The 14,204-nt window shown below is 41.0% G+C and overlaps 1 protein-coding gene across 1 annotated transcript; it reads right to left on the reverse strand.

The window, feature by feature from the left end:
• Positions 1 to 2,013: 2,013 nt before the first annotated feature.
• LOC124864555 (ras-related protein R-Ras2-like) lies at positions 2,014 to 14,060 on the reverse strand. Its single transcript, XM_047359379.1, has 6 exons — positions 13,183 to 14,060; positions 9,761 to 9,848; positions 9,057 to 9,159; positions 5,138 to 5,246; positions 4,585 to 4,703; positions 2,014 to 4,395 (listed from the first exon to the last, which is right to left on the reverse strand). The coding sequence occupies exons 1-6, from the start codon at positions 13,267 to 13,269 to the stop codon at positions 4,308 to 4,310; spliced, it is 594 nt and encodes a 197-aa protein (XP_047215335.1). The 5' UTR covers positions 13,270 to 14,060; the 3' UTR covers positions 2,014 to 4,307.
• Between the last annotated feature and the right edge of the window lie 144 nt (positions 14,061 to 14,204).

Consider the following 14,204-nt stretch of genomic DNA (forward strand, 5'->3'; position numbering starts at 1 on the left):
TCTTTTATTGTCTTAATACGGATGATTTTGGCATACAGCTCATGAAAACCCAAAATTCCTATCTCACAAAATTAGCATATAATTAAAAGGGTCTCTAAACGAGCTATGAACCTAATCATCTGAATCAACGAGTTAACTCTAAACACCTGCAAAAGATTCCTGAGGCCTTTAAAACTCCCAGCCTGGTTCATCACTCAAAACCCCAAATATGGGTAAGACTGCCGACCTGACTGCTGTCCAGAAGGCCACTATTGACACCCTTAAGCAAGAGGTTAAGACACAGAAAGAAATTTCTGAACGAATAGGCTGTTCCCAGAGTGCTGTATCAAGGCACCTCAGTGGGAAGTCTGTGGGAAGGAAAAAGTGTGGCAGAAAACGCTGCACAACGAGAAGAGGTGACCGGACCCTGAGGAAGATTGTGGAGAAGGGCCGATTCCAGACCTTGGGGGACCTGCGGAAGCAGTGGACTGAGTCTGGAGTAAAAACATCCAGAGCCACCGTGCACAGGCGTGTGCAGGAAATGGGCTACAGGTGCCGCATTCCCCAGTCCTGGGCTACAGAGAAGCAGCACTGGACTGTTGCTCAGTGGTCCAAAGTACTTTTTTCGGATGAAAGCAAATTCTGCATGTCATTCGGAAATCAAGGTGCCAGAGTCTGGAGGAAGACTGGGGAGAAGGAAATGCCAAAATGCCAGAAATCCAGTGTCAAGTACCCACAGTCAGTGATGGTCTGGGGTGCCGTGTCAGCTGCTGGTGTTGGTCCACTGTGTTTTATCAAGGGCAGGGTCAATGCAGCTAGCTATCAGGAGATTTTGGAGCACTTCATGCTTCCATCTGCTGAAAAGCTTTATGGAGAGGAAGATTTCATTTTTCAGCACGACCTGGCACCTGCTCACAGTGCCAAAACCACTGGTAAATGGTTTACTGACCATGGTATCACTGTGCTCAATTGGCCTGCCAACTCTCCTGACCTGAACCCCATAGAGAATCTGTGGGATATTGTGAAGAGAACGTTGAGAGACTCAAGACCCAACACTCTGGATGAGCTAAAGGCCGCTATCGAAGCATCCTGGGCCTCCATAAGACCTCAGCAGTGCCACAGGCTGATTGCCTCCATGCCACGCCGCATTGAAGCAGTCATTTCTGCAAAAGGATTCCCGACCAAGTATTGAGTGCATAACTGTACATGATTATTTGAAGGTTGACGTTTTTTGTATTACAAACACTTTTCTTTAATTGGTCGGATGAAATATGCTAATTTTGTGAGATAGGAATTTTGGGTTTTCCTGAGCTGTATGCCAAAATCGTCCGTATTAAGACAATAAAAGACCTGAAATATTTCAGTTAGTGTGCAATGAATCTAAAATAAATGAATGTTAAATGTTCATCATGACATTATGGAAAATAATGAACTTTATCACAATAGGCTAATATTTTGAGAAGGACCTCTATATATATATACATATATATATATATATATATGTATATATATATACATACTGTATATAGTCCGCAGTTATTGCTTCCATTAATTTTTTTTACTACTGCCATTAACTCTTTCTTTAATATAGAAAGTACTCCTGGATCAGTGTTTCTGTTTCTGTTTATCTGCTCTGTCTTCGCAGCAGATAATGAGTAATGGAGCCAGGTTCTGGTTCTGCTGGAGGTTTCTTCCTATTTGTAGTTATTCCGGTTTATTGTCTCCACAAGCTTGCAGAAACCCCTCATCCTGAGCAAAGTTAAGCTTTTTTAGATAACATTTCACCAATTGCTATTATATGTTTCATTCACTTTGTTTTTGTACAATCAGTAAGATATAACTGGACCGTAGGCATTGGATCTGAATCTGACTATATGATTTGTTGAAATGTGACATTACACTATATAAATAAATGTATATATTTGTGGGAATAAACTGGCACTTTTGGTTTACAGCTTTATATGAATGGATGTACAAATAGTGTAAGAAAAGGGAAAAAAACATTTCTCAGAAAAGCCACAAGACAAGAAAACATGTTCTTAGAAATGTTTTATTGATGTTTAAACATGTAAGATTTTTTAATAGAAAATTGATTATGTGAATTGGTTATCATATATATATATATATATAAATATGAAAACTCTAAGGACAGATAATGATAGAAATGAACAGTGGCACTTTGAATTGTGAACAATTGGAAAGTGCATTATCTGCTACGTGAGGTCATATGACTCCATGTTGTGGTCAAATAAAAAGCTGGAAAAGTGCCTAAACATGTCTGTTCAACATGGACTGATTATCCAAAGGCTGATCTAAATATAGATCAGCCTTTGGTCAATCTGATCTCCTGAGAGTGCTGACAATATATAATATCCTGACTATATTGGCACATAAAGATAACAGATTGTTTCCACTTCAGGACACAAAGTGTGAGCACCAATCACAACCACAAGTGATCCCAGTTGGAGCTTCAGGTGAAGCAATACATCACTTCTTTGGGTTGGACATGAGATGGTTCTGCTGTCATCATGTGAGTTTGAAACAGCCCCAGCCTTGGAAACCAGACTGAATAACAGGAATGAGTCACATAATGACTAGTGAACCAACCCTATTCATTTGGACATGGAGACTACAAACACAATGCAGTCAAGCAGCTCACAAAGCTCATTACAATAAGTTTAAGCTAATTACTTATTAGAATGCAACGTGGGCTGTCTGTACCGTAATATTTCAGGGTGATCATGTTCACAGAAAAAAACAACAAAGCAGTTCCCCTATTACCAAAGAAAACATCATGTAGGAAGTACAGCTCATCCACTGCTTAGAATGACTAGAGGTGTTTGTATTGTTACCCTGAACCTTTATCAGCAGGAACCAAATTGCTCTTCTCCTGGGCTGTTGGTTGTTTGTGTTGCTACTGCTTCTGCTGTTTAACATAATGCTGAGAAGGTTGCTCCTGTGCAGCCTGCTGCTAGCTGATGAGTGTTGCTGAGATGCGTGAGGAAGAGATGAGACAGGACTGCCCAGGTGAAAATAAGAAGCAGTGATTTTCAGCATTAAAACTAAAGCAGATGAATCGTTGCAGAAAAGAGATGAACAGGAGCTCTGATCAGGAGTTACACCTGGAGTTCTACAGCCATAAGCTCTGATTGTTCACAGCAGTTACAATCTGAAACGTTAATAAAATGCCTTAGGATTGTGATTATGCATGTAAGTAATGCACATTGTTCAGGAGTTTTTTGTTTGTGTCTTGGAACATACATTCAGTTAAACACTAACAAACTGTTTTAAACCCTAATGTATTGTCAGCTATTGACTTCCTCTTTACAGATATGTGTGATTTAAAACCTAACAGAGGAATAACTGAAACATGATGCTGAGTGTTTTTCCAGACAATATGCTAAGTACCCCTCTTTAAGCTCCGGCGTAACGGTTCTGGGTAGTTTCTAAAATACTGCCTCTCCAGGGCTGTGTTCTGTGGTAAGTTCCCAGCCTGATAATCTGCTTTTACACTGGTAAGGGTGCAGTGGAAACGGAGGTCGACCACAAACATACCTTAAACATGCCTTAAATGTGCAAATAAAGGAAAATGTTTTGCTGTTAAGAAATACTGCATCCAGTGGAAGTTCATGTAACCTTTCATAACACTTTTTCCCACTAAAGCACTAAACTCATTGCCAAGGCACCAGCTCAAATACTGTTGCGATCAGGCCTGAGAAGCCTCAGTATTTATGGTTGTGTCCAGTCTAGGCCGTTACGGCCATCAACGATGAGGGCCCAGACTGTAAGCACAACCCAAAACTTGAGGAAGCATAACATGAAGCAGGCATGTTGTTCTTGCTGTCAGGCTCTGCTGCCCTCCTCAGGCAGTCATGGGAAATGACAGAACACTAATGAATGAAGTTTTGGGCGTGCCACATTACACAAGCATGTGAAATGTTTTCTGACACACTCACTGCATCTGGACACCCAGAATCTGGAAATGAATTCTTCATGTGCTTTTAAAATGGCAGTCAGTAACTGAGTGATGAGACAGCTGTTGCTGCTTTGAGCAGCACATCCTTTGTCCAACAGGCTCTGATGTGATCACAAGTTTAATTTCCTGTTTTTTTAACTGCTGCTTTCAACAGCCTTCTCTTCACAACCCCCTCTCATGAAAACAAAAAATATGCTAAATAAAAACAGGTTTCGGCAAATTGCAAGTAAAATGTTCTGGGAGGTTGGTGGATACACCATATTGGTCATTCTCTCTGACACACACATCCATGCACACACTTCTTTGTACAAGCTCAGATGGGATGAGGGTTTGGTGTCCATAGTAACGGTGTCTACAGGATGACACAGGGACAACCACGGCTTTTCCGTTTCCCTGTTTGTTGGGTTGGAGGAGGAGGACTCTCCATCTCCTGAAACCGTCTGAAGAAGGAAACAGACAAAATCAAAGGGATCAGTTTGAATTATATTCATGGGGCCACATGCATAAACCAACTACATAAAAACGGTTTGCTAATCCAGGCTAATTTACTAGCCTGGATTGTGAATCAAACCAAAACAAAAAGAAATACCAAACCTACAAACAAAACCCAAAAACTATAAGACCCCTACCTGATAATTTGCACCAGCTCTATGAAAGCTTCATCCACATTGTAGCGATGCTTTGCAGAAGCCTCCATGTAGTGGATCCGGTTCTCTCTGGCAAACGCCTGAGCATCCTCCCTGGAGATCTGCAGACACCACACCCAGGTTTAGATGACAATAATTTCTCTCTGTGCAATAAGTGAGGACTGACAGAACCAAAAGTCCAACTAACACTGTCAGATCTCTGTGGAACTGTGTGTCTGTGGACGTGAATGATCCTGTATCAGAGTGTATACAGTTAATCTTTACTGATTTTTAAAATGCAAGGGATTGCTCTTTTTCTCCCACCTAAATGTTTCGGATCATAAAACTAATTTTAATATCAGACAAGTCAACATTAGAAAATACAGCACCCAGGAAACGCTGTCCTTCAGACAAGACAGAGGAACGAAAGCTTTAGATTTTTGGCAGACCCTGGAGCAATGCTCCAAACAGTGGGGCTAACGACTGGGTGGCTAAAACACGAAAAAACTGCTCTATTCCAAGTTTTGAAATGGCTAATATCTGTGGGAAGTCATACCACTCTTTGCTGCTCCAGGTCTGCCTTGTTTCCAACCAGCACCATAGGAAAGTCGTCTCGGTCCTTTACTCTCAGGATCTGGGTGTGGAACTTTTGGACCTCATGAAAACTGCAAGAATCACAAAGAGAAACAATGAACCCTCTCAGTGCCTTACTGAAAATAATGCTATATGTAGAGAAGATGGAGAAAACCTCAGCAATCAGAGCAACTCTTCATCCGTTTCATTTGGGGAAATGTTTGGCAATGTGAATGTGAGCAATATCTGCTTATTCACATTGCCAAAAACCCAGACATGAAATGCAGAGCTTCAGATATGGCTTTTAAACTAGTATATGGAAAAATAATAACATGTCTGATTTTAAAAGATACATTTGAATCCAACCATACGATAAAACTGCCACCTGCTGACAGAAACTGGAAACTGTACATTTGTTGTAGAGTACCACAGGACTCCATGCTTGGGCCATTTCTCCTTATATATACACACAGTCATTCAATAAATTAGAATATTACTGAAAAGTTCATTATATCAGTAACTCCACCACTAAGAGAAACATTATTTAGATTAGTTCCACATAAACTGATGTTTTCAAGCCTTTATTTCTTTCATGATTATCTGCTTACAGCTAATGAAAACACATTTCAAATTAGAATATTACATCAGATCAATAAAAAAACATTGTAATACAAAAATGTGGATTTGATGAAAAGTATGTTTAATACTTGCTTAAAAGGTTGTTGTTGTTTTTTTAAGAGGTACTTTTAATCTGATAAATAAGCCTCATCAGAACAAAGATTCTGATTTAATGAACAAGTTAACATGATAACCATGTTATAAAATTATCAGGCAGCACGGGATACATTTTCACCGTTATGCTGATGATACTCAGCTTTATTTATCCATAAATCCTGATAAATCCAACCAGTTACCAGACTACAAGCATGTCCGGATGACATAAAAACATGGATGATTTTAAATTTTCCGCTTCTGAATTCAGACAAGACAGAAGTTGTCGTCTTTGGACCAGAGTCTTTGAAAAAGAAACCGCATTAAATTGGCATCCAGTAAAGGTTCAGAAGCTTGGTGTTATTTCTGACCAGGATATGTAATTTAATCCCTAATAAGGCAAAGGTTTCTATGGTTTCCATTTACTACCTCTGGAATACTAGTCCATGCATTTGTTACTTTAAGGCTGGACTATTGTAATTCTTTACTATCAGGATGTCCATATGTTCCTAACAGAGCACTTCATTCTCAGACTGCAGGTTTATTAGTGGTTCCTAGAGTGTCCAGAAGTAGAATGGGAGGCAGATCCTTTAGTTATCAGGCTCCTCTCTTGTGGAACCAGCTCCCAGTTTTAGTCCGTGAGGCAGACACCCTGTCTACTTTTAAGGCTAGGTTTAAAACTTTCCTTTTTGATAAAACTTATAGTTAGAGTGGCTTAGGTTATCCTGAGCTATCTCTGTAGTTATGCTGCCATAGGCTTAGGCTGCTGAAGGACATAATGACCACTTTCACTCTCTCTGCTACATTCTCATACTACTCTCCAATTTAGCATTACTTGCTGTGATTTCAGCTTTTAACTTTATGTACTCTATTGTTTTTTTCATAGAAGATACATCTGGCCTGGCTTTCTGTTTAGCTGTGACATGTTCCTGGACGGGGGAATCGGATGAGGATTTTCTGCCAGCGGCTTTGTGTTCTCTCTACACAAGATACATTTGGCCCTCATTTGTGTTTAACTCTGTCTCTCCTAAACATAGCTACTGTCTGAGCATTTTGCTGTGACTAACTGTATGTGGTCTCTTTCATACTCTAGACTTGAAAACTGTCTCCGAGTTTATCTGCTTAGCTGTCTTTCTCTCCTAGATGAAGCCACTAAAGGAGCTACTACTGCCATAAACTTTTTACTTTTCTTTAACACAGAAAGTACTCCTGGATCAGTGTTTTTGTGTTATTTTGGGTCTCTGGTCTGTTCTCTTACTAGGATTAATTGGAATGCATGTACTTGATTCTGAATGGCTGTATGATTGGACTGACTTGACTTTTTTTGTATGTATGGTGTCCTGAGACGATGTGTTGTGAGTTGGTGCCATTTAAATAAACTGAAATGTAAGACCAGAGATGTGAGTTTAATTCTTGTAGTCTTATTGGGGCCAAACAACTCTTCTGACTGTTCCACATGTCCAGCATGTTTTTGTCATCAAAAACAGTTGGGTATGAGATAAGGCTTATGGGTAAAGTCACCCACCACAGACAACGTGGTCTGGTCCTTACTGCAGGGTAACACTAAATCCAAAATAAAAAACTTCTAGCACTGTCCCTTCAGCCAGGTCCATATGTTTTACAGAAGAGATGGATGTAAAAAGAGGAAATGAGTCAGAAAAGGTTAAACTACTGTGGAAGAAAAATCACCACAGAATGTTTCTTTTAAAAGTAATCTGAAGAGGATCTAATTTAAAGTGTGAGCTAAAGCTACATAATATATCAATCACAATTATCAAAATATCAATGTGTGAAATATAACCACCACAGCTTCCATGCAATATCTGATAGCATGAATTACTTCAAGTATAATGTGTTGATGTTCTGCATATCTAGAATATATGTGGCCAGATGGATTGACTTTAACTTCCGTTCATGCCCACACCAGCAGATGTATTATTTAATAGTACTGTATGAGTGAAAGCCATTGGAAGTGCAGACTGCATTACTGAAGCTATCGCAACCATATTAAAAGGTGGCAGCCATATTAAAAGGTTGAGATTGTAGTTGATGAGGAACCTTGTAGAAAATACCTAAACAAAACATAGAGATGAGCGGATCTTTTTGTATAGTTTTGATTTGATTTGATCCGATTCTGATGCGTCCTTCAGAACTATAACATAAGGAGGTCTAGGAACATCTAGCCTTTCTGTTAGAGCAGTTGCTCTAAAACTGGGTTTTACTAACATTTCAAACAAATACAAAAGGATTACAGAGTTCCCACTTTAAACCAGCTTTAACATCTTATTTTAGCGATTAGTCCAGTTAGAACATTAGATGATAACAATGTGTATATTCTAGAGAATATAGATTAACTCTTTCATTTCTAAAAGGTTGTAAACATTTAAAAAATCTTAGCTTTCCCCTCGACCTGGTAGTGATTTATATGCTGCAATCATTGATCAGAAGATCTGATTTTTGACAGGTTGCCGATCAAGCTGAAATATCAGCAGATTAATTTCCAACTTTAGACACTTAACGACGACCCTCAAATCGGCTGGACCTGTTTAGATAGTTTCTGCTAAAGGAAGGCTATTACATTATATTTTGAGTGAAAAACAGAGCACACAACTGACTGATAAACATTAACATGGAGATAGTTCTAATAGCTGAATAAATGGTCTCCCGTTCTCAGGAGGTTGTGCAGAGAAGGAATTGCTGGACGTGACGTTTCTAGGAGTTAAACACAGACACACTCCTCTGACCTGAAGACATGAGACCGTCTTTGAATGAGTTTAAAGTCAAAAGTAGAATATACCTTCTAATGGAAATAAAAAGTCATTCTAAATGGTAGATCTGATACAAATAATCTAAATATATTTAGATCATGGATGGAAGTTCTCTCCCCTACCCCCTTACCACAGCAATGTAGACATATTCTGAAGCATGGTGCTTTGTAGACTGTTATATATTGTATGGAGCATGTATCTGTTATGGATGCCAGAGTCCAGTCCGTTTACAGGCTGGACCGTGGGAATCAGCCACCAGTGACCACTCACTGCACTTCCTCTTCAGTGAAAACTTAACTGGGTCTGTGAGGATGGGTGACAGCTTCACATTCACACTGACTAACCCTGCAGCACATTCTCCTCAAAGAAGAAACTTAGATGCTAGAAACACACACACACCTACACAAATCAACAAGTCATTACCTGCCCCGGTCGTTGAGAGCAAACACCAGCAAGAAGCCCTCTCCAGAGCGCATGTATTGCTCCCTCATTGCACCAAACTCCTCCTGGCCTGCTGTATCCAGAACTGACACACACACACACACACACAAACAACAGTAACAGTTAGTTTTGGCATTGTACACATTTTGCCAAAGGTGAGTCTAGTTTTGTAAAAAAGTAAAACAGACACACACCACTCAGCTCGTTAGCCCATTTGGGGTTATAAAACTGGGTGTGTCCTTCATTACTCAACCTTTGGACTCGTAGGTTCAACGTTGCTAATAAGCTGCTACAAGACATCGGTATGCAGACATTTGTCCTTTAGTGCAAACTGTGGGCTAACAAAAACCTTAAGGTGTAAAATTTAAATCTAAACACGGACAAAGGAAATGATTTTACTACCAGATGTAAAGTTAGTCAGACATGCAGGAAGAGGCAGAAAATCCCAAAACAGAATAGAGACATCTCTGGGTACATCTGATGATTTCATGAAGTGGTGAAACAGCAGCATGACCCAACACCCTCTACTGAGACATGGCTGACCCAGTGCGAGTCCCAACATGGCAGTGAAACATGCAAGGAGCAAACACACCGCCTGTGTTTTCCCACACCCAGTGCTGTGGAACAAGAGCCGTGACACAATCAGAGTGAATCAGGACTTGATGTGTAATGTGGTGCAGCCTTACTGTCCAGCCGAGTTTCCTTCCCATCCACAGTGCAGACCTTGGTGTAGGAGTCCTCAATGGTGGGGTCGTAGTCCGACACAAAGTAGGACTGTGGGACACATTCAGTGTTAGAGAGGGAGCAGTTCACACACATAAACACTCAGCTGTCCTCCAAACAAAGACATCCTTCCAACTCAGATTCAACAGAACATACATCTGGTACCACAGTTCACGTAACATGGCCTTGAAAAAGAAGAAAAAAGATTTGCCTTTTCATTCTTGTAAGAGAGAAGCGATTGTTAACAGATGCCTAAATTAGACAAACTCGACAATAGAGTACTTCTCAAAAAAACAAAGTAAGACTTCATAGAAATCAGCATTGTATTTGGTTAGCAATAAGTCTATGACCACTGACATTATAAAGTCAAGGTAGCAAAATTAATGGCTGGTTCAGAACCTCAGACGTTCAGCTACTATGGAGGAAAAACTGAGTGAACCCATGAAAGACCGGCTCAGAGTGGGTCAAGTTCTGCATGGCAACATCTGATCCAGCCATTAATGCAGACTATCTACTTGCCATATATAACTATGTTCAAGTTGTTGCTGATCAACAAACCCTTTCATGGAAACTGGGTTCCTTTAAGGACAGTGACCTTTTTCAGCAAAAAATAATTAAATGGACCCATAAACAACAGAAAAGCTTCTAGACCGGTTGAAGCACCACAACATGTCTGAGTGTTGACCTGGTTTCCAAATTCTTCACATTCCCATCCGTCCGTCCGTCTGTCTGTCCTCTTCTGCTTATACAAGGTCAGGTGGTGAGGGTAATCGATCTAGTAAGTCTGCCCCAGGGTCTCCTCCCAGTGGGACTCACTTGGAAAACGTCCAAATGGAGGTGAACTCAACTGATAACTTTCTCTCCAAAGAAGCAGCAGGTCAACCTGAGCTCAAGATGTACTACTGATCGCTCAGTGACAGATACCACCACAGACCTTAGGACGTCTAGTGGAGTCCATGACATGACAGATCAAGGCTGGTATTCCACATCAGCTGGGTGATCATATTTTTCTAAATGGCTGGTGTGTTAGATGGAACAAGCTCTTATTATAGTGAAACATCCTCACTGTCCAACATAGAGAAATATGAAACAAAGGCTGGAGACGAAGATTAAGGCGAAGCTTCCCATTAAATTCTACTCAGAATATGGCACGACCAAAAGGTGCTAAAGTTAGCATCTGATTCAGATCTTCAGTTGCCTTTATACTTCCCATTCTGCATGTTCACTGAAAAACCCCAGCTTGGTAATGTAGTATGGGATGCCACTGCAGAGGAAAAAAGCTGCTAATTGGGTGCATTTGGATTGTTGACATCACAAGAACCACGCTGACCGGCTGGCGTTACTAAACACTGTGGAGAACAAAGGTTACTAAGGTTCACCTTCAGTACGCCTTTGTCATCCTTACAAACCACCAACATTTCCTGAAATCTATGCAGTGTTTTCACATTCGGCTCAACTATTGGATGCAACTGTACAGAATAAACTATAACACGTATGGAGGAGGAATTTGGTTAAAAACATGCAAATAAAAAAAGTAAATAATAATATAAAAAAGGATGTACTAAAAGTTTCCTAAGGCCTAATTCATACCTCCCAGTCCGCTCAACACTAACACCTGTGTGTGACAGTCGGTACCTGCCAACTAGGGTCAACTAGGACTATCTGGACACCTTGCAGCCAGATTTGTGTGACTGTGCTGAAGGTATGGGCCGACACAGACAATGGACCTATCATTCAAAATATGGTGCCCCACACTCATACATCAGAAAAAGAAAACGTTAGTTTTACGGGTTTTTCCAGGCCAGCACCTGCTTTTTTGAGACCTACTCAGTAGCAAGAATGACTGGGGCTGGGTATGCGACACATGAAATCAGCTGTTCAGATCCACAAACAGTCAGCCAGTCATTTTCTACCACTCATTCCATAGTGGGTCGTGGGGAAGCTGGTGTCCATCTCCAGCAGTCTACGGGCAAGAGGCGGGTTACACTCTGGACAGGTTGCCAATCCATCGCAGGGCAACAAACAACCATGCACACACTCATTCATACACCTAAGGGCAATTTAGAGAGACCAATTCACCTAACAGGTATGTCTTTGGACTGTGGGAGGAAGCCGGAGTACCTGGTGAGACAAACATTTCTGCCAAAACAATACCTCCATGAAACAGCTAATGCAACAGTCAATATAGAAAAAAGAAAATGTCTCTGAAATAAATCCTCCTGCAATCTCACCGTGTGAAATCTCCCAAAGAAAATAAGAAAAATCCAGCAAAATTCCAACACCATGAAGTTAGTTTTAGGTTGGATATTCCGCGGATTCAGCTGCGTCTTACTCCCATTTGACCCGATGCAGGCAATCTGCTTATGGACAGCTGCTCTCTGCCTGCTCCCTCCTACACACGGTGAACCACTGTGTAGGAGGAGGGAACACCCAGTGGATCATTTTATACATGACAAAAACATACAAGACATTCTTGCATATAGAGTAATACATTTCATTTCATTTATTTATGTTTTGATTTTCTATTTATTTGACCGTTCCACACAGATGCATGTGTTAATGTAACAGGCTTTAAGCCATAGCTCCAGCCTTCAGTGAGTTTATGGAAACACAACAGGTTCCGTGTCGAGTGGAGTGGAGCCGTGCGGAACTGGAACATTCAAAGGAAAAGTGGGAATTTGTCTCTTCAAAGTAGACAGTTTAGAGAAGGACTGCATCACCACCCCTGTGAGTCTGCAGTAAAAGCTGTGTAGAATGATGCAGCTCTACTGAACTAAAAATATAGACACGTATTATAAGGTTCGCAGTCACACACACAGGTGTATTTCACAGGCCTTAATGCCTAATGTGATGTCACTTGGCATATAAGTACATATATTGGTAGGCCTCAAACTATACTGCCTTTTTTCCCAGAAAGGTCACAAGTAGCTTTAATGAGTTTGCAGATTCCTTAAAAGGTTTCTCTGATCAGTTAAATAATTTTTTTGTTTTATTGTGAAAACACACAAAAGGAGCCATTTCAGTGCTTTTTGCATTTGCAGCGCTGTAGATGGAGTCATTTTGGAAACTGAGTCAAACTGGGACAGAATTATTGTTTAGGGCCACAAGGTTCTGTTTAGCATTTATGAAACTTTTGTTCCGTTTGATGATTTTAATGATATTTACCTGTGTGGAATATGATCCCAAAAAGGGAATGACTTCAAACCTTTGTGCGCAGGTGAGGGCAGTCCAAGAGTTTTAGTTTTTGAGCTTAAACTGAATGTCCAGAGGGCTTAAAAACAGTAAACTAGTCCTTCACTCGCAGTGAGGAAATAAGAAGCCAACTTCAGGTCAACCACATTACAAACAGGCCAAACCTTAAAAGAGACTAAGTTCATGGACCTACCTGGATGAACTGGATGGTCAGGGCACTCTTCCCCACTCCACCTCCTCCCACCACCACCAGTTTGAATCTCTCCTCTTCTCCACTCATTCCTGAACCGGGAAACTTGTTTTGAGTGTTAAAAAGCAGGTCCGACCAAGAAAGCCCAAAGTACCACCGCCTGTAAGGGTTAGCTGGAGCTGCAGACACGAACACAGGCGCCTTTATGGCCGCAGTTTCAAACTCAAACTTATCGAGGGCATTTTTTTCTCCCCAACGACGTGTTTTTACCAGACAGAACCACAATTGGGTACCAAAGTCCTCCTGAAGTCCGGCTGTTCAGTTTAGGATCTCGTTTGAGTCAGAACTGTTCAGACAGCTCGTGTTCTAGGCTCTTCCCTCTTCTTTCTGGTCTTTCTCCCTCAGCCTTAAGCAGCTTCTGAAGGCGGAACTGTTTCTTCTTCAACACCCTGAAGGTAACCCGAAGCAGCCGGGCTGAGGTCGCTTCCAGACGGACGTTTACAGAGCAGCAGCCGTTGTGTCGGTATCTGTCTGTCCTCTTGGAAACGCTTTGCTGCTCACTATTGCTGAAAACTGTCTGTATTAAACACAAGTTTCATGTGTCACTTCCCTTATTTGGTCATACTGGGTGTCCGTGACATCATCCAAAGTGTCTCACAGGATGTACAATCAGCGCGAGCTCGGAAAACCTTTTAGGGAGCAGCTTTGTGTTTAAATCTTCTTCTGCCTGCTAACCAGATCATGCCGGCAAAGAGGGAAAAAGTTCTGATTCTTTTATTAAATTCGGTTTGGTCCATTCAAGCGGAACTCGACAGCAGAATAACTGTATGGAAATCTATGCCTCAGGCAACACAAACTGGCTTTCTGTACATTTGCCAAAAACGTCACAGTTCAGCGCCCCCGTGTGGTCCTAAACAAAATCACACTGAAACAGTTTTTGAATTCTTAAAAGAAAACAGTATCATTCATACCCCTGAACTTTTTATTGTTGCTTTCCGTTCTTACCACCAACTTCAGTGTGACAG

This window comes from Girardinichthys multiradiatus, chromosome Y, assembly GCF_021462225.1.
Source record: "Girardinichthys multiradiatus isolate DD_20200921_A chromosome Y, DD_fGirMul_XY1, whole genome shotgun sequence".
NCBI classification, from domain to species: Eukaryota; Metazoa; Chordata; class Actinopteri; order Cyprinodontiformes; family Goodeidae; genus Girardinichthys; species Girardinichthys multiradiatus.

Coding starts and splice junctions, on each gene's coding strand:
- LOC124864555 (XM_047359379.1), bottom strand. CDS start 13,269: ATGAGTGGAGAAGAGGAGAGATTCAAACTGGTGGTGGTGGGAGGAGGT. Junction 9,160..9,760: donor GAAGGAAACTCGGCTGGACA/GTAAGGCTGCAC, acceptor TGTGTGTGTCAG/TTCTGGATACAGCAGGCCAG. Junction 5,247..9,056: donor GCTCTCAACGACCGGGGCAG/GTAATGACTTGT, acceptor TGATTCTTGCAG/TTTTCATGAGGTCCAAAAGT.